The 19008-nt window shown below is 38.0% G+C and overlaps 1 protein-coding gene across 1 annotated transcript in view; it reads left to right on the top strand.

The window, feature by feature from the left end:
- LOC111145637 (endoplasmic reticulum protein 44) overlaps positions 1 to 19008 on the top strand; it is a 93178-nt gene that overhangs the window by 55386 nt on the left and 18784 nt on the right. Inside the window, exons 5-9 of the mRNA XM_022500683.1 lie at positions 8172 to 8356; positions 9605 to 9720; positions 12113 to 12170; positions 13754 to 13870; positions 18217 to 18328. Of these exons, the coding sequence (XP_022356391.1) occupies positions 8172 to 8356; positions 9605 to 9720; positions 12113 to 12170; positions 13754 to 13870; positions 18217 to 18328 (588 nt within the window). The remainder of the gene's footprint in view (positions 1 to 8171; positions 8357 to 9604; positions 9721 to 12112; positions 12171 to 13753; positions 13871 to 18216; positions 18329 to 19008) is intronic.

Genomic DNA, 19008 nt, shown 5'->3' with positions numbered 1-19008 from the left:
AGCTTCAAAGTTTGGCAAATATCTTGGCTATGTGTTTGATGCTGATGCAGGCCCTTTCCACAAGTACACGTTTTTTTTTTTTTTTTTAAGCACCACAAGGCCGTGAGGGATGTTACTCTATTTTTCTGGCCCAGCCTCCAGCTTCCTGTGCCCCATGCATTTAGTAATGTCCTCTGGGGAGAGCTCGCGGTGTGTCTCAGGGTCCTTCCGACCCCCCATAGTCCCCCAGCCCAGGAGACTATGAAAAGCTTTGCTGAGTTCCCTTTCTGTCTATGTAGGCGTGGTCCTGAGCCCTAAATCTGCACAGATTAACAGTTTTAATTTTTAAGAGGAATTACATAGGCAGAATATAGGAAAGAAAATAGCCAGCGGGTGATTTTGCTCACTTAGGAATGGTCTGTTCCTTTCTAAGATTTCGGTTCACTTATTCTTCATTGGTTTCATTGGTGTCTGATATCTTTTAAAATATGATGTAAAAAAATATATTCTTGGGGCGCCTGGGTGGCTCAGTGGGTTAAGCCTCTGCCTTCGGCTCAGGTCATGATCTCAGGGTCCTGGGATCAAGCCCTGCATCGGGCTCTCTGCTCAGTGGGGAGCCTGCTTACCTCTCTCTCTGCCTGCCTCTCTGCCTACTTGTGATCTCTCTCTCTTTGTCAAATAAATAAATAAAACTTAAAAAATTAAAAAATATATATTCTTTTCCTAGTCGTCACGGCAGGACCAATAGATTTCTGCCATCTACTACATCCTGCTTGGAAATGGAAATTCTTTAGGAGGTTCCCTTTTGGGTTTTCTATGAAACCAGTAACATCTCCTGCAAGTAATAATATTTTTATTTCTTTTTTAGTGTATCTACTCTTTCTTTTTCCACTGACTGGGAACTCCAGTACAGTGTGATACAGAAGCCATAGCAGGCATCTGTGTCTCTTTCCTGATCTCGGCAGGATAGCTTTCAAGTGTTTCACTATCAAGTTGTTTGGTATTTGCTAATTTGGGTACCCTTTATCTGATTAAGGAGGTTCCCTTCTATTTCTGGTTTGCCAAAAAATTTTAAGTGTGAATGGATTTTGAATTTTATCAAATGTTTTCCTGCTGCCTTTGAGAGGTTTGGCATTCCCTCTTACCCACGGTTTTGCTTTCCATGGTTTCAGTCACCCACGGCCAAGTACAGTTCCCAAGCAGGTGAACTGTCAGAGGGTCGGTAGTAGTCTCACGTACTGTCATTCCTCTCACCTCATCTCTTCACGTAGGCATGTTATCATCTCATATCACCACAGGAGGGGTGAGTACAGCACAAGAAGGTATTTTGAGAGAGGGAGAGACCATGTTCACATAACTTTCATTACAGTTTAGTATAATTGTTCTATTTCATTATTTGTTATGCTTAATCTCTTACTGTGCCTAATTCATAAATTAAACTTTATTATAGGTACGTATGTAAAGGAAAAAGTGTAGTATATAGAGGTTTCAGTACTATTCTTGGTTTCAGGCATCCCCTGGGGGGTCTTAGAACATATCCTCTGTGGACCAGTGAGGGGGCCACTGTAGTGGAATTTTTCTCTTTTATTCTGTTAAGGTCATGAATTACATCGATTGATTTTCAAACATTAAACTGAAGTGCTGGACTAAATCTAGCTCATGTGATGTTTTATCCTTTGTACACAGTGCCAAATTTAGTTTAACATTTTCTTTTCAACTTTTGCATCTGTGTTCCTTAGACTAAAATATACTTTTTTTTTCTTATCATTTCCTTGTCAGATTTGGCAGAAAGATTATGCTGACCTTATAAAATTAGTTGGAAAATGTTCATTCTTTTTGTATTCTCTGGAATGTTTGTGTTAACAGCATTATTGGCTGCTTAAATTTTTGGTAGAACTTGATGGTGAAGCTTTCTAGAAATGGAGCTTTCTTTGTGGGACAGCTATGGATTATGTATTTAATTTACTTAATAATAATTTTAGGACTGCTTATGTTTTCTATTTATTCTGGTGTCAGTTTGGTAAGTTGTCTTAATAAGAATTTTTTGAAATTAATTTTTTAATTTTAATTCCAGTATTGTTCATATATAGTGTCATAATCATTTCAGGCATACAGTATAGTGATTCAGCAACTCTACACATTACTCAGGGTTCAGGATGGTAGTTGTACTCTTAATTCTCATCCCCTATTTCACCCGTCCACCCGTTCTCCTCCCCTCTGGTAACCATCAGTTTGTTCTCTATAGTTTAGAGTCTGTTTCTTGGTTTTGTCTCCCTCTCTCTTTTTTCCTTTACTTGTTTGTTTTGTTTCTTGAATTCCACGTATGAGTGAAATCATATGGTATTTGTCTTTCTCTCCCTGATTTATTTTGCTTAGCATTATATTCTAGCTCCATCCATGTTGTTGCAAATGGCAAGATTTCATTCTTTTTCAATGGCTGGATAATCTTCCATTGTATATATACACCACTTCTCTATCCATTCATCTATCAATGGACACTTGGTCAGCCTCCATAATTTGGCAGTTGTAAATAATGCTGCAATAAATATAGGGGTGCATATATCCTTTTGAATTTGTGTTTTTGTATTCTTTGGGTAAATACCCAGTAGTGTGATTATGGGATTATAGGGTGGTTCTATTTTTAAATTTTTGAGGAACCTTCATATTGTCTTCCATAGTGGCTGCACCAGTTTGCTTACCCACCAACAGTGCAGGAGGGTTCCCCTTTCTCCAGATCTTTGCCAACACTTTGTGGGACGTAACCCCCGCTGGAACTTAACCATTCTGGCAGGTGTGAGTGATACCTCGTTATGGTTTTGATATGCATTTCCCTGGTGATGAGGGATGTTGAGCATTTTTTCATGTGTTTGTTCGTCAGATGGATGTCTTCTTTGGAGAAATAATGGGAATTAAAAAACTTTACCTTAATCTCACAAAACAAATTGAGGGTTGATGGGGGGAGGGGGCTTGGGAGGGGGGGTGGGGTTATGGACATTGGGGAGGGTATGTGCTATGGTGAGTGCTGTGAAGTGTGTAAACCTGGCGATTCACAGACCTGTACCCCTGGGGATAAAAATATATTATATGTTTAAAAAAAGTAAAATTAATAAAAAAAACCCAAAAAACAAAAACAACTTTACCTAGGGGTGCCTGAGTGGTGCAGTTTGGTTGTGTCCAACTCTTGCTGTCGGCCCAGGTGGTGATCTCAGGATTGTTGGGCTCTGCATTCAGCAAGGTGTCTGCTTGAGAGTCTTTCTTCCTCTCCCTCTGCCCGTCCCTTCTCATTCTCTCTCTTCTCTCTCAAATAAATAAATCTTTAAAAAAAAAAGAAGTTTAAAATCTCCAAACTTATTGGCATCATGTTATTGATAATACTCTCTTCTTATCTGAGTTAAATATTCGTTCTACCTTCCTTAAATTGTTTTCTCTCTCATTTTTTTCCTTGACCAGTCTTTCTAGTGGTTTATCAATTTTATTAGTCTTTGCAAAGAACCAGATTTGAGCTTTTTGGATCTTCTTTATTGTATATTTGTTTTCCACTTCATTAATTTTTGCTTTTACCTTTCTCATTCACTCCTTTATCCTTTGTTTTCTGTTTGTTCTTTTTATAGTGTTTTAAGATAAATGCTTAGCTCTTTGTTTTTCAGCCTTTCCCCTCTGACATAATCTATTTTAATGTCATAAATTCACTCTGCGTATCACTTTGGCTGCATGCTGCAAGTTCTTGTAGATATTTTCATTATCACTCGGTTCACATTATTTTCCAGTTTCTCTTGTGGTTTTGTCTCCGATCCATGTCTACATAGTTTTTAATTCTCATAAAGAGTTGAATCATTTGAAAGTTGTTGAGAACTTTTTTGTGACTCATCGTGTTTGTTTTTTATAATGTATACACACCTGCCAAGAACGTGGGTTCTGCAGCTTTGGAGTATTGTGTTCTGCATGTGTCAGTTCAGTCATGTTTCTTAGATGTGTTGTTCAGTTTCTCCTAACTTTATTGGTTACATTTGTTGTATTGGTTACTGAAAGAAGTGTGTTAATAATTTCCCGCCATGATTATAGATTTGTCTTTATAGTACTGTAAATTTTTTACTTATATATTTCTAGACTGTTGTTTGATATATATAAATTCAGAATTGTTGTATCTGCCTGGGAAATTGGACTTTTTATTATGAAGGATCCCTCTTGGTCTCTAGCAATGCTTTTTGCCGTAATGTATACTTATTTACTATTCATATAGCTATACAAGATTTCTCTTTTTTTTTTTTTTTCAAGTTTTATTTATTTGACAGACAGAGATGGATCACAAGCAGGCAGAGAGGCAGGCAGAGAGATGGGGGAAGCAGGCTCTCTGCTGAGCAGAGAGCCCGATGTGGGGCTCGATCCCAGGACCCTGAGATCATGACCTGAGGCTTAACCCACTGAGCCCCACAGGCGCCCCACAAGATTTCTTTTGGTTAGTTTTTGCACAGTATATTTTTCCCTAGCCTTTTTCTTTCAAGCTTTGAGCATCCTTATGATGTGTATTTTATAAGGACATGTAGTTAGATTTTACTTTTTGCACCTTGATCAAAGATCACTTCTGTATGTATATGTAGATCAATTTCTGGACTCTATTCCATTGATCTGTTTGTCTGTATGCCAGTAACACACTGTCTCGAGTCCTGTAGCTTTACAGTAAGTGTTGAAGTCCACTGGTGTAAGCCCTCTGGTTTTGTTCATCAGGGATATTGGTAATTTTCTTAAAATGTCTTTGTCTGGTTTTGGAATCAGGTTAATACTGGCCTCATAGGGTATGTGCTATGGTGAGTGCTGTGAAATGTGTAAACCTGGCGATTCACAGACCTGTACCCCTGGGGATAAAAATATATTATATGTTTAAAAAATAATAATAAAATTTAAATTAAAAAAAAATACTGGCCTCATAGAATGAGTTGGAAAGTGAACACTTCAATTTTTAGGAAAATTTTGTGCAGAAATGTAATTATTTCTTCCTTAACTATTTGGTTGGATTGGCTAGTTCTCATCATGGATTTTTGCTGGTAGTTCCAGTTCAGATAAACATTACAGGGCTTTTACTTAATTTTCTCAATTTTCTGTTTGTATCCTTTTTTCTCTGATGCTGAAAATCTTGACTCTTAATGGCATTAGCATAATTATTCATGTACTTTATGTGTGTTTATTTCAAAATAACAATGCCAGTATTAAAATTTCCTTAAAACTAATTTTGTTTTATTATTAAAAAATTTTCCATAGTTCCAGAGTTGAAGTATAAAACCAGGGTATGGTCAAGGAAATCTAAATTCCACCTCTGACCTTTTCTTGCTTTTTCTCCTATTGGTGGTGTAATTTTGGAGGGAGGAGGAGAATGGGCACAAAGATTATGTAAATATATACACACACACACACACACACACATACACACATTTGCTGCTAGCCACACATATATACACTCATTATACGTGTGTATATGTGTGTGTGTGTTTATATTTCTTTCCTAAGTTTCTTCTCACACAAAATGACATACCTATACCCATCTTTCTGTACCTGGTTTTTTTTACTTAACAGTGTATCTTGGAGATGGCTCTTTAGCTGCATAAAGACATCTTTTTTATCCCTTTACATAACAGCCTAGTACTTCCCTGTATGGGTGTACCTCCTGTACTTAAGCAGTCCTCTCTTAATGGCATTTGGGACGAAATAGTAACTTTTAAAAAGACATTTTCCGTATTCCAGACCACAGCACTGTGGCACTGGCCAGTAGAATTATTTAACCTTATGTAACAGTATTTTTATTAAAACCGTTTTCATTTCTACATCACCGCAGACATTCACTTTATAATATGCCAAGTTTCACTATGTGGTGTCCTGGGGACTGAAGGGGCTTTTCATCAGGAAGCTGAAGTTCCTACTTTTTGTTGTATCTCTGGGCTGGTGTTTTTAGCCTTCGTGGGCTTTGCCTTACAGCAGGTGCTTCTGTTTATCTTAAAAGACTTCTGCTTGCTGACGGAAGCACACACACCCCTCTGCAGCACCAACGTAACCTCATTAATTCCTTGTTCAGGTGATAGAACCCACCATTCTTACAACACCTCAAAGATGGTTTTCTCATTATAACCCATCAGGCTGAAAAAGTGATACATCCACTAGTCTTCTGCTTCAAGAAGTACCTGCTTCTAAATACATTAGTGTCTATATTAAGTATGTGTATATTAAGATACCTTAATATTATTTCAGATTTCTGTGATTTGGTGAATAAAGTACTCTCTTTGGCCTCATATATAACCAGTGGGTCCCTTTTGCTTAGGTGTGTCTTCTGTTCAAAGGATTTTAGTAGTCAAGCACTATTTCCTCCTTTATAGATTTGCCATGGAGTTTACTGAAATGTGCTGTTACCGAGAACCCATATTCGGATGTAACCCCTAATACATCGGTTTAGCTCTCTGATTGTTTATCCTAGAGAAAACATGAATACACCGGGACTTAACCAAATACTCGAAGTACTTTTCCCTCTTCCTGAGCCATACAAAGACCTTAAAATACTTAGGATCATTAACCTGCTTGTCACCTCTCCTACCCCAGCTTATGTGCTCTTGGTGTCATCATGTGTTAGACCCCACAACGTGTAACTGCCATTGCTTCCTATAGTCCGTATTCACTTAGATTTTTAAAGCTGTTATACTGAGTATAATTGATGTACAGTGAACTACGTATTTAAACTGTACAAATTGATAATTTTGACCTACGTATACACCCATGAAACTGTCAGCACACATATGTGTATATTCTCCAGTACACTTGTTTCTACCATAGAATCTCTTAGAAAATTAAGGTGGGGGAAAAAATTAAGGTGGTCAGCAAAGCCTTATTGCTGTTCTGTTGGTTTTGTTTTGTAGCTACTAGAAATGCGAGGTGGGATAAGAGAATTGTCATGATTTCTTGTGCCCCCATTTTAGAATTCTGCCCTCATTTAACAACTCAGTTAAGAAAACAAAAATGTGGGACCCCTGGGTGGCTCATTCGGTTTTGTGGCTGCCTTTGGCTCAGGTCATGATCCCAGGGCCCAGGGACTGAGCCCCACATCGGGCTCCCTGCTCAGTGGGGAGCCTGCTTCTCCCTCTCCCATTTCCCCTGCTTGTGTTCCTTCTTTCGCTGTCTCTCTGTGTTAAATAAAATAAAATAAAATAAAAACAAAAGTGTCACCTTAGGCTACTTCAGTCCACTCTCTGATCCCCTCCATTTTAAAAATTCATTGTATCTTTTATCATTTTCATCCATGTGAGTAGTTTGGCATTTGAGCTTTTCCAGTGCCTAGAAAATACTGATTTCTCATATTTGCCACCTCTTGGAAAAAGCAGCAGAAATATTTAAAGGCTTTCACATCCTGATTGAATCTATATCTTAGTAATTGTGATTTCTACAAATGAGATCAGTATACATTTTGATTTAGGTTCTTATTTTTAGACTATACGTACTAATTTTATGGGTGTGTGTGTGTGTGTGTTCTTTTTAAAATCCCCAATGCCTGAGAATATACTGATAGGTCATACAAAGGGACTTTTTTTTTTTTTAATTGTTTAGTGTATACTGTTGACTTTTGGGGTTTTATTCTATTAGCTTACACAAAATTTATGTATTTGGATTATAAATTATTCTTCTGCTAGCCAAAGAATATAATATTTTTAGACTTTGAGCATAGTTTTAAATTTAATTTTCCTTTATTAAATGATGTAAGAGATTCTCACAAGTATAAAGTGAGTTGAATAACTTTTCAGAATGGGAATTTTGCACATTCTAATTTTCTGACTATAATAATACTTACTAACACTAAGCTTACTGGGTCATGCATTTGTATTATCTCATTTTGTCCTTAATATAACCCTGTGTGGTAGAAATTATTTTCCTTATGCGACAGATGAGACATTAAGGCAGAGAGAGTTGATAGAACTTAAAATTTCATACAGCCAGTAAATAACAAATTTGGGATGTAAACCAGGCAACATATGTCCAGAGCCTGGCCTTTTAATCGATATAAACTTGCCATGATTAATTTTTTTCTCTGACATTGTGAAGGAATTACATGAACCAAAATATTCTCACTAAATAATTGTAGTGTTTTTGACTGTTGGACTCATGGGCTCACCTAGACACAAATACAAGAATGAAGTTAACTTTGTTTTTCATTCTTTTAGCTGATATAGCCCAGAGATATAGGATAAGCAAATACCCAACCCTCAAATTATTTCGTAATGGGATGATGATGAAGAGAGAATACAGGGGCCAGCGCTCAGTGAAAGCTCTTGCAGATTACATCAGGCAACAAAAAAGCGACCCTGTTCAAGAACTTCATGACTTAGCAGAAATCACCACTCTTGATGTAAGTTGTTAACTTTTACTGAATCAAATGAACATGGCTGTTTAATTAATGTAAACAAAGTCTAATGTAATCAAAGAATCTGGACATTTTCTTGGAGTTCATTGCAATAGATCTGACATCTACAGACTTAGCGAGCTAAATTTTTCTTGAATTAATTCTCAAGGGAAATGCTCATGTTTTACTGAATCTTTGGATAAAATATGTAGCATACAGTAGAGCTGCACTAATTTAAATTAATTGAAGGCAAAGCAAAGCTTGAGTTGTGAAGACATAGAAGTTAATGTCAGGAATACACAACCAGAGTTTGCCTATCTTCCTTAGTGGAGACACTCAGGATATCTGCACTAATGACTCCTCTATTAGCTCTTTGTGTAACTTTTAGGGTCCTCTAAAATAGTCCTCCTTAATAAAAACCCTTCCCATTGTATACTAAGTAGTGTTTAAACAAAAAAATGGTATGGAGTTGGAGCTTTAGGTTGTCGTGGTCAGGTTTGAGATTTGACTTTTACCCTGCTTCCACGCTAAGAAGTTAGTTAGCCTTTCATGGGTCCTATCAGAAGACGCAAGGCTACTGGGTCAGAGATAAAGGACTTCATTGCTTACATCCCAGCAAACAACGGGAGCATGTTTGCATTTGTCTCCCCTTCCCCGCCCCCACGTCCTGTGGAGGTGACATGGAGGATCCAGATGGATACCTGCACATGCCGTGGTTTCTGTGGTAGAAGAACTGGCCTTGGAGATTTGTGGTTTCTGACCCAGCAGTAAGCCTACTCTCTACCTGAGGGAGATCACCTCACACATCAGGGCTGCTTGCCGCGAGCACAACCCTGAGGGACGGCCTGGGTAAAGAGTGGTCAGGGTCCTGCATTTAGCTGCACCTACCTGTGTAGGAGCGTGAGAGACCCATGGAGGAGTCTCTACCAACAGTCACACGTTATGAATCGATGTATTATTTGAAGAATAGTCACCTTACTTTGGAATTCATCACCTTATTTAGTAAAAGATTTTCATCGATCAGTTAAAATAAAATGCTAGAAGGAAATGTTTATGATTATATTAGATGGGAGGTAAGATTGTTTTCAACCTAATGTAATCTTTAATAGTTTTGGACTAGGTGTTAAAATCCAAATATGTATTTATAGTGCTACGCCATTTGTAGATAACGGAACAACAGCTGGGTGAATGAAATAACATGTTTATAGCATCACTATATATGTTTGCAAAATAATTACATACTTTATTTTACAGCGCAGCAAAAGAAGTATCATTGGATATTTTGAGCAAAAGGATTCAGAAAACTATAGAGTTTTTGAAAGAGTAGCAAATATTTTGCACGATGATTGTGCCTTCCTTTCTGCATTTGGGTAAGTGTCTTAACTGAGAGTGTGTTAGTGACTCTACTTGGCTGCCATGTGACATTCTGGTTGTGTGTGGTTATTTTCTGAAGATGATCTCTCCAGACGTGATCTCCATTCCCTTACAGTCACCAACTAGTCTTCCTTACACCTATCTTTGACTTCTTTTTAAGAGTTTAAAAGTCTGTTTATTCTTTCTGTACTGTATTCTATTTCAGAGTATGGGTGAGTGGAAAAGAATGGATAAGTTAACAACTGCCTCTCATGCTTTTATTCAGCTCATTTACTAACACTATTATGTGTTCACACAAAGTACTAACTTGGGGTTTCCAAACTGAAACAACTCCTAGTCTTTCTCATGAAGAAGCATGGGCTTCGTTGTCTTGATTAATCTTTGGCACTCTACCACCTTTTCTTCTGTCTTCCCTGTTCCATAGGAACAGTACTTTAAGGTTAGTCTCTTTCCTCCTGTGTTTGTAACCATCCCTCCCGGATCCTCTGTGACATTCATCCAGCAGTTGTCCTCGCTCTCCTGTGTTTTCACCCTGACCATTTTCATGACCTATTTTCTTGTGCCAAAAACATGATTCTCTCTCTCCTGACCTTTCTCTTCTATCTCTTGAGCTATAATCTGGTATCTCTTTTCATTTCTAAATTTTTCAAAGATTAGTTTATGGTTGGCTACCTTGAATTTCTTAAACCCCAACCAGTGAAAAATCCTTACCCTTTGGAAAGCCAGCTTTTGCCTGCATTACTCTCGTGAGACTTCTCTCTGCATAGTCACAAACGGCTCTTAATTGCCAGGTCCAGTGGCCTTTTTTCAGTCTTCAATCCTCTTCGGTTTCTCAGAAGGCTGGGACAGTCAGCTACTCGGGCCTTTTTCTGCTGTGTCTACACTTAGGCTACCTTGAATCCCCCTGGCTTGCTCCTTCCTTTTCTGACTTTCCCTCCAGTTTTTTCCTTTCTCTCTCAAAATGGTATCATTCTGTAGTTCTTCCCCTTTTCACTGGGGGTTATCGCCACTGTCCTCTGACTTTTTGCAGTATGATTTCTCTCTTTGCTTTGGCCCGTGAGTGTTAGACTCCATTTTAGTGCATAGCTTGAGTAGCTTCCAGGTTTCTGGCACAGTCTGTCCTTTCCATTTTGTGACCTTTGTCCTTGTAGTAATGCTTCTGTAGATTTTGTGTGTGTGTTCTTGTGAACACTATCAGTGATTTTGGGACATCAGTGTAGGAGTAAATAATAGAGAACTTCTCCCAGCCCCACAGACCCTGCTTTGTGTGCGGCTGCTCTCCGGCCACACGGGCCCCTTGCTGGCTTCCTCAGACACAGAGGGCGCTTTTGCAGTGGGGCCCTCACCCTTACTGTCTTGGTGTCTAAAGTGCTTCTCCTTGATCTCATCTCCTCAGGAAGAGCTTTCCTGGTAACTCTCTATAAAATAGCACTGCCATCATCCAACTTGTCATTCTTTCGCCACTTAGTTTTCTTCAGAACACCTTTTTTATGGGTATTTGATCATCCAAAATAAATATATCTATTTGCTTCTCTTATTACCAAAATGTAAGCTTCGTGAGAACACAGGCGCTGTCACTTTTGTTTACTGCTGTGTACCCAGTGCCAAGACCATACCTGGTACAAGGAAGTGCTTAGTAAATAGTGAGTGAGTGAATGAATGAATGAATGAATGAATGAAAGGAGTGTGGTACTGCTCTAGTCAGAAACTAGAGATAAATCAGTGTTCAAGTAACCCAAATATAATTTAGAGAGAGAAAAAAGTTGCCATTCAACTAAGTATTTGTTGTAGAATTCACTCACCAAACATTTATTGGGTACCTATTATGTGCTGGATACTGTACTGGGGCATAGGAAACAATGGTGAACAAATAAAACAAAAAAATTGGTTATTGGAGAATTATAATCTAATGATGGAGATGATTTCAGTTCATCTACTTTTTTTTTTTTTAATAAGTTTTGGTTTTAAAGAGTAAAAAGGAGAGAATTCTGATTGAGTCTGACTTAGAAGCAAGTAATGTGTTTTTGTGATTGATCTATATGACCACATTAATGACCTTGACCCCCAGTTACTGGAAGCAGTCTGGTGTCAAAAATAGCTTTTTGGTGCTAAAGCTGCCAATCCAAACTTATAAAATATTGAGTCACAAAAACAGCTAACTAAAATTTTCCTTTAAAAAAAATCTGCCTCATATTAAAGTTTTCCTTTAAGTACATGCATTTGTTGATATTGCATAGTCTTACGAGGAGGAAAGATGATGACTGGTATATATTTCAAGTCATTATTATACATACATTGCAAAACAGTCAGCCAAATCTGTTTCATTCAAGTATAACACTGCTATTATTATTCTTAAAAAGTATTATTACTACTACTTTCTTCTATTAGAGCTGTTTCAAAACCAGAAAGATACAGTGGAGACAACATAATCTACAAACCACCAGGGGTAAGTTGTTATTTCTTAGTGTGTATAATTTTAAATATAATTTAAATACATGTATAGTATAATCTATAGTTTTATACTTGTTAATTCACAGAATCATTGAATTTTAGTATAGAAAGGAACCTTAAGGCGTCATCTCATACTAATTCAAACCTTTCGAAGTAAAGATGGGGACACCTAGGCCCCAAGTTACATAGGGATTTAGTGGCCAAGCTGGGACTAGAGATCTCCTGATCCGCAGGCCTTATCCATCTCTCTCTTTTACATTCATTATGAGACCCAAATTCCAAAAAATGCTTCAGTGGTCTGTGATCATCCCTTCTACCTGGGTCCGACCAGCCAAGCTCCCAAGTCCTCTGGGGTTTAAATTAACCTGATACTGGCCAGACAACAGGGAGCAACTAGGTTGCTTTTAAGCCTTGGCTAAGAAGTTAAGTGTATCTAAACTTAGAAGCAGGTCCTTAGGCCCAGACGATGGCAGCCACAACCAAGAGGCAAAGATCTTGGTGTGTGTCATCTCAGTTGACCTGCTGGTGTGGCACTGCAGTTTTTCATACACGCTCAGATGGAAAACTGTTGGTATTTTTTCGATTCATAGTTTTATTTTAATGTTGTTTGCAGTGTCTTGATACACTAAAGGTTTTGATTTTTATGTAGTCCTGTGACTACAGGAATGAATGAATTTTTTTGCTTAGAAAGCTCATTTCCTATTCAGAATTCAGATAACTGTTCGCCTGTATTTTCTGCAAGTGCGTTTCATTAACAGTAGGTTACATAGTGTGACTATCTCCAGATTATCAGCATCCAGTACCATTGGCTCATAAGTGCACGGGCTCGGAATGAGACTCCATTTTAGTGTCAGATCTGCCACCTTTCTAGGTGGGTAACTCCAGGAAGGTCTCTTAGCTTCTCTGTCCTTTGGTTTGTTCATTCATAAAAATAGCTGTGATTACACGAGTCCTTGCCTTATGGGGATGTTTCAGGGATTCACAGAGTGAACACATAGAAAGTGCTTACAACCAGCAGTGCTTGTAAGTCTACTTACACGTATACAGTAAGTTTACTCGGTTAACGGCAGCTATTATTTTTGTTGTCATTTTAAGCACTTCATAAATACTGATTTTGAGTGAATTGTGGAAAGAGATACTGTAGGTAAGTAATATTAGAGATAGCAGTGCCTTAGATTTGTATATATATAGTATCTTATATTTCTCAAGGCCTTTTCCTTGGAAGTTTCCAAATTTTCTTCTAACATTTTTAACTCTAAGGGATAGCTGAGTTAATTAATTTGGATAATTATTTTTCACAATGCCCGCCATTAGTGAAGATACTGATAAACAATTAATTGACTCAGATCTGAGGAAAAGCAGAAGGCTTAAACGTCACGGGTTGGATAACTAGGCCTCTGATAAATACAGATTTTTACAGCTCTCTTTCTTGGAAGTTCCATGGTTTTTGTTTTTGGAGGGGGGGTTTCGTTTGATTTTTGTACACCCTGTAGATTTTCTGGGCTCATAGATGGCTTTGAGAATGTGTTTTTGCTAGCACAGGTTAGATTTAATTATTTTTCCCCGCTTTTGTAACAGCATTCTGCTCCAGATATGGTATACTTGGGATCTATGACAAATTTCGATGGGACTTACAATTGGATTCAAGATAAATGTGTTCCTCTTGTTCGAGAAATAACATTTGAAAATGGAGAGGTATGACTTTCTGATGTGTGTTGTCTTTAATTCAGATTTCTGAAAGAACAAGCTTCCTCCAGCCATCTTACTATTTGCTACACATTTATTACTTGTAACAATCATACAGTGAACAGAATTATGTCATAGCCATTTCTGTAATAGAGGCCACTGGTTCTCAGCCTTTGCAGTCCCAGAACCCCTCTCCGTTGCATTTCTAGCAGTAGCCTTGAAAATGAATTGGACCATGCCTCTCAGGTGATTCTGATACTCCCCCTTGGTTAAGGGGATGCCCTATAGAAGCAGTGCTGTGCACATTTTAGTTAGAATTAATTATATACAGTGAATAATCTTTTGCCATAAAAAGGTTTTTCTGGTTCCTGTCTATCCTAAAAGATGAAATTGTGTTCTTTCATCGTAGTAATGAAAGCAGTTATCAGATGTTACCTTATAACTGTCCTCAGTGATCCCATGCTCCTGAAATAAAGTCCATCCAAACTCTTATAACTCCCACGAAAACAAAACACAAAAGTCTAATATTGGAGGAACACGTACAAAGAGCTGTGTTGTCTATGAGGCACATAAGAGAGCTGTGTATTACACATGGAAGAATTTTAAGTGTATAGTTTAGGTTTTAAATATATAGTTGAAATTTTCACATAGCTGTATAACCACCACCTAGTCAGGGGTCAGCATTTCTGTCAAGAGTCAGGTGCTGAATATTTTAGGCTCTGCATATGTGGCCCAGAAGCAGCCTTGTAGGACATCTGGGCCTGTGCGGGAACGTTGCAGTAAAGCTTGCTTGCTTGCGTCTTTCCTGGTTTGTCGAGGGAACGTCTGGCTACTTTTCTCCGTCCTCTAGGCTTTGGGTATGTTTAGCTGAATGTATTTGTTTATTGCTTTAGCTTATTTAGTCCTCAGAGGCCTAGAAAGATTTAGTAACTTGTCACAATTACTCATCTGCTTTGGTAGTTCTTTCTCTCTCTTTTTTTCAAAATGTACATTCTCTTCTTTATTTTTTAATTAATTGACTTTTAAAATTACGGTATAATTAACATAGTTTCATATTAGTTTCAAGTGTGCAGTACAGTGATTCAGTAGTTCCGTACATCACCCCATGCTCACCACAAGTGCAGTGCTTAATCCCTAGTGCCTGTTTCACCCACCCCCCACCCCTTCCTTCTGCTAACCATCAGTGCTGTCTCTATAGTTAAAAGAGTTTGTTATTTGATTCGTGTCTCTTTTTCCCTTTGCTCATTTGTTTCTTAAATTCCACACGTGAATGAAATCATAGTATTTGTCTTTTCCTGACTGATTTCACTTAGCCGTATACCCTCTAGATCCATCCATGTTGTTTCAGATGGCAAGATGCCATTCTTTTTATGGCTGAGCAATATTGCAATGTGTGTACATATACATAAGTGTATGCACACATAGTATACATACATACATACATATAGTACATATACCACCATATATATATATATATATATGCATGCCACCTCTTCTTTATCAATTTACTTGTGGATAGAACTTAGGTTGTTTCCATAGATAGTTTGGCTGTTGTAAGTAATGCTCCAATAAACAAAGGGGTACATATGTCTTTTCAAATTAGTATTTTTGTTTTCTTTGGATAAATACCAAGTAGTGGAATTACTGGGTCATATGGTGGTTCTATTTTTAATTTTTTAAAGAACATCTATACTGTTTTTTACTTCAGCAGTTCTTACAAAAACAGTTTCTAACACAGAGTCAACATGTATAGACCTGGAAAAATCTTCAACAATAAATAGGGCTCCTCTGCCCACCCCCATAGTAGCTCACACATTTTAGAATCTCTCTTTTAAATCTAAATTCTTTAGATTTTAATTATATGTTGTAAACCACTACCCAAAATCATTTAAACTACAAGGAAAGATTTGTTATCCCCTAAAGTTGGTTATCTGGATAACCCTCCCCTGGGGGGTTATCTTTTAAGACCGATTTCATAAAGACTATGTTGGTGTGGTAACTTGGTAAGGTAAACTTGGGAGCCCAGGCCACATGAACTGTCAGCTACTGTGTTAATGTGTGTAAATTGATACAGCAAACTAATTGACATGGATGTATTCAAACTACTCATCTGTTCATTACTTCTCCTAATAGTTGTTAGTGCTACCATACCTTTACTTAGTTTAATAAAGCAATACATTATATTTGTTTTTACTTTGAAACTAGCTCTTAAATTTTCTAGAAGGTGACTGCTGAGTCTTATTTCCCAATTAATATTTATTCAGCAACATCTGTCTTCATTTATTGAGTCATAGGTTGATTGCACAATATTGTATATAGTAATCTGTGAGCGAAAGAGAAGTAAAGTGAGATTCTCTGTTTTTAAGAGATTTTTGGTCCAGTAGTTTGCATGTGCAGGTAATGTAACATTAAAGACATGCCCCATGCCACATGAGGGGCACTCTGAAAACATTCTGGGAATTCAGAGGAGAGAATTTATTTTTACCTTTAGCAGAAATGAGGTAGGAATCAGGGATGACTTTCTTGAGGAGGCATTTTGGTCCTGTAACAAAAGGACAAAAAAACTAGAAGTACTTATGGAACTAGGGAAGTAAGAGGAGGGGCCTGTGCATTACTGTCGAGTGGTGAAGGCACTGGTTGGACTTTGAAGTGGTGCTCTCAGACAGGAAGTTGGGAATCCAGACTTGGACTGTGGACTGGAACAGGGCTTGGAGATGGAGAAGGAACCGGTTAGTGATGATGGAGATTGTTGGACTAGTTGAAGTTGCCAGGCTAGAGCAGAGGAGTCCAAAGACAGAACTGTGGGAGTAGAAGCAATGAATGTGTTGGGGAAAGAAAAAAAAAAAAAAAAACTAAGCTAAAGAAATAAAAAGTGAGGAGGAAGAAGTTGTAAGCTTGCTAAAAGATCAGTGTGGTGTTGGGGCTGCGGGGGAAGAGAGATGGAAAGCAACCGCTCAGGAGTGAATGTGCGTTTTCTTCTTGGAGTGGTGCACACATTCTGGAATTGGGTAGTATTGATGTTTGAAAACCTTGTGAATATAATAAAACCCACCAAATTGTACACTTTAAATGATGAATTTTGGGACTCCTGGGTGGCTCAGTCAGTTAAGCATCTGCCTTTGGCTCAGGTCATGATCCCAAGGTCCTGGGATCAAGTCCCCGATCAGGCTCCTTGCTCAGTGGGAAGCCGACTTCTCTGTCTGCCTGCCACTCCTGCTGCTTGTGCACACGCGTGCTCTCTCTCTCTCTGACAAATAAATAAATAAAATATTAAAAAAATAAAATGATAAATTTTATGGTATGCGAATTATATCTCAATTGAAAAAGGTAAACCTGACAAGAAGCTTAATAATTTATTCTGTATATGAGTGTAACGGGCTTCAACACGGAGATGGAAACTATAAGCAAACTCATGCCCCAGAAGATAGGTTCGAGTTTCAGTTTTTTTTAGCATAAAGGATGTTTGTGTTTTCTGCTGCTGGCGATTCCTAAATTACAGAAAGACACGCAAGAGGTTAGTTGATGGAAATAATTTTATTTTAATAATTTTATTATGAAGCCCTTTCTGGACTTTTTCTTGTGAGTCAGAACCTAACATTTGTCAGAGAGAATAAATGATGAAAATCTGCTGTCTTCTCATCACATTTATCTTGATTTTTCCCCAATAGCAATAATACAAATTTTTAAGGCAGTCAGTAATTTTTGAGGTGCTTTCGTGTTTGTACCTTGTACAGACACATACACATATATAGTGGCAGATACTTGTTAATAAGTCCATACATTATGTATTGGTTAAAAGCTGGCTGTCTTGTGGGGCTTTTGTCTTTTGCTCTGAATCAAACACTTTTCAGCGTTGGGTAGTTCTCATGTAAGTGGAGTGGTTTTTGCAATAAACTTTAGAAAAAGCATGTTTCCCAGTCAGATTTATTTGTTCCTGGTACACTCACTCAGTTTTTCAGTGTTATTTACGAAGACTGAAAATACTAATCATGTTTACCCCACCCTAAAGTCAACATCTTCATAAAGAACCAGCATAGTTCCTCCTTCGATCAACTCATTTCTTCAATGTCATGGTGTCATCTAAAAGGAGCTGATAGAATAGCCCAGTGGTTACTTTAAGGCGGATCAGTTCCAGCCCTAGAGCAGGATATGTGAGTCCTCTGATTGCCTGGGTACTTGAGGGAGAGGGCATGGGTTCCTTCTTCCCATGAGGCTAACGTTTGTTTACACCATTGAACCTTTTTTTCCTGGCATGTTGAAACCGTTATGCATGTTAACGTGGGTTGGGTTCAGGTTGTTTTTACCTAGAGCAATGGCAAGGCCTGATAATTCTTATTGACTACTTCTGTATACAGGAATTGACAGAAGAAGGACTGCCTTTTCTCATACTCTTCCACATGAAAGAAGATACGGAAAGTTTAGAAATATTCCAGAATGAAGTAGCCCGACAATTAATAAGTGAAAAAGGTAGACAGATTAAGGTGTTTATTTTCAGCCTTTCTTCTGTCCCTCCCCTTCCCCATTACATGCATATCCATGTAAACATATTTGGGTTAAAAATTTAAAAAGTAATGTTAACTCTGTTCAACCCCTGAATTGACATGTCAGCATGGGGGTGGGATGCATTAGTAGAGATATTACGAAGTAGTGGCTTTTAAAACAAACACATGACCATATTAGCTCCCCCCAAATCAAATAGCATGAAAAGTGGGGTCATGGGTAGACAACGTTAGTTTTAGGTACTTTCTTCCAGCACCTTGATACTTGCCTGGTCCCTTTCTAATGGATAATCCCAGAGAGATCACTGAGAGAACTTAGACAGTCTAACATTTATTTCTAAATGAAAGGAAGTTGACTAGTTCCCTGCAGGGTTCTCCAAACCATCAGAAAGGAGTTTGAGTTTTTACCCACTTTGCCTGTGTAGTGAGAGAATAAAGTCAGGGCACTGTGTAGAGCCCTGCTCTTATTAGTCACGTAATAAGTATTTGGGGGCTGAATTATATTAAATGTCAACCAGTAGGTACGGAAGGGCATCCTTGAGGAAGTAAAAATGGGCCCTTGAGAACAGCACATTGTCAGTTTCATGAACTTGCTCACACTGAGACCTGGATAGGTAATTGCCCATTCAAGAAAAATAAAAAAAACTC

The sequence above is a fragment of the Enhydra lutris genome, unplaced genomic scaffold (assembly GCF_002288905.1).
Source record: "Enhydra lutris kenyoni isolate GAN:26980312 unplaced genomic scaffold, ASM228890v2 scaffoldscaffold13, whole genome shotgun sequence".
Taxonomy (NCBI): Eukaryota; Metazoa; Chordata; class Mammalia; order Carnivora; family Mustelidae; genus Enhydra; species Enhydra lutris.
The sequence above is the reverse complement of the archived record's forward strand: the minus strand, read 5'-3'. Positions and strand labels throughout refer to the sequence as shown.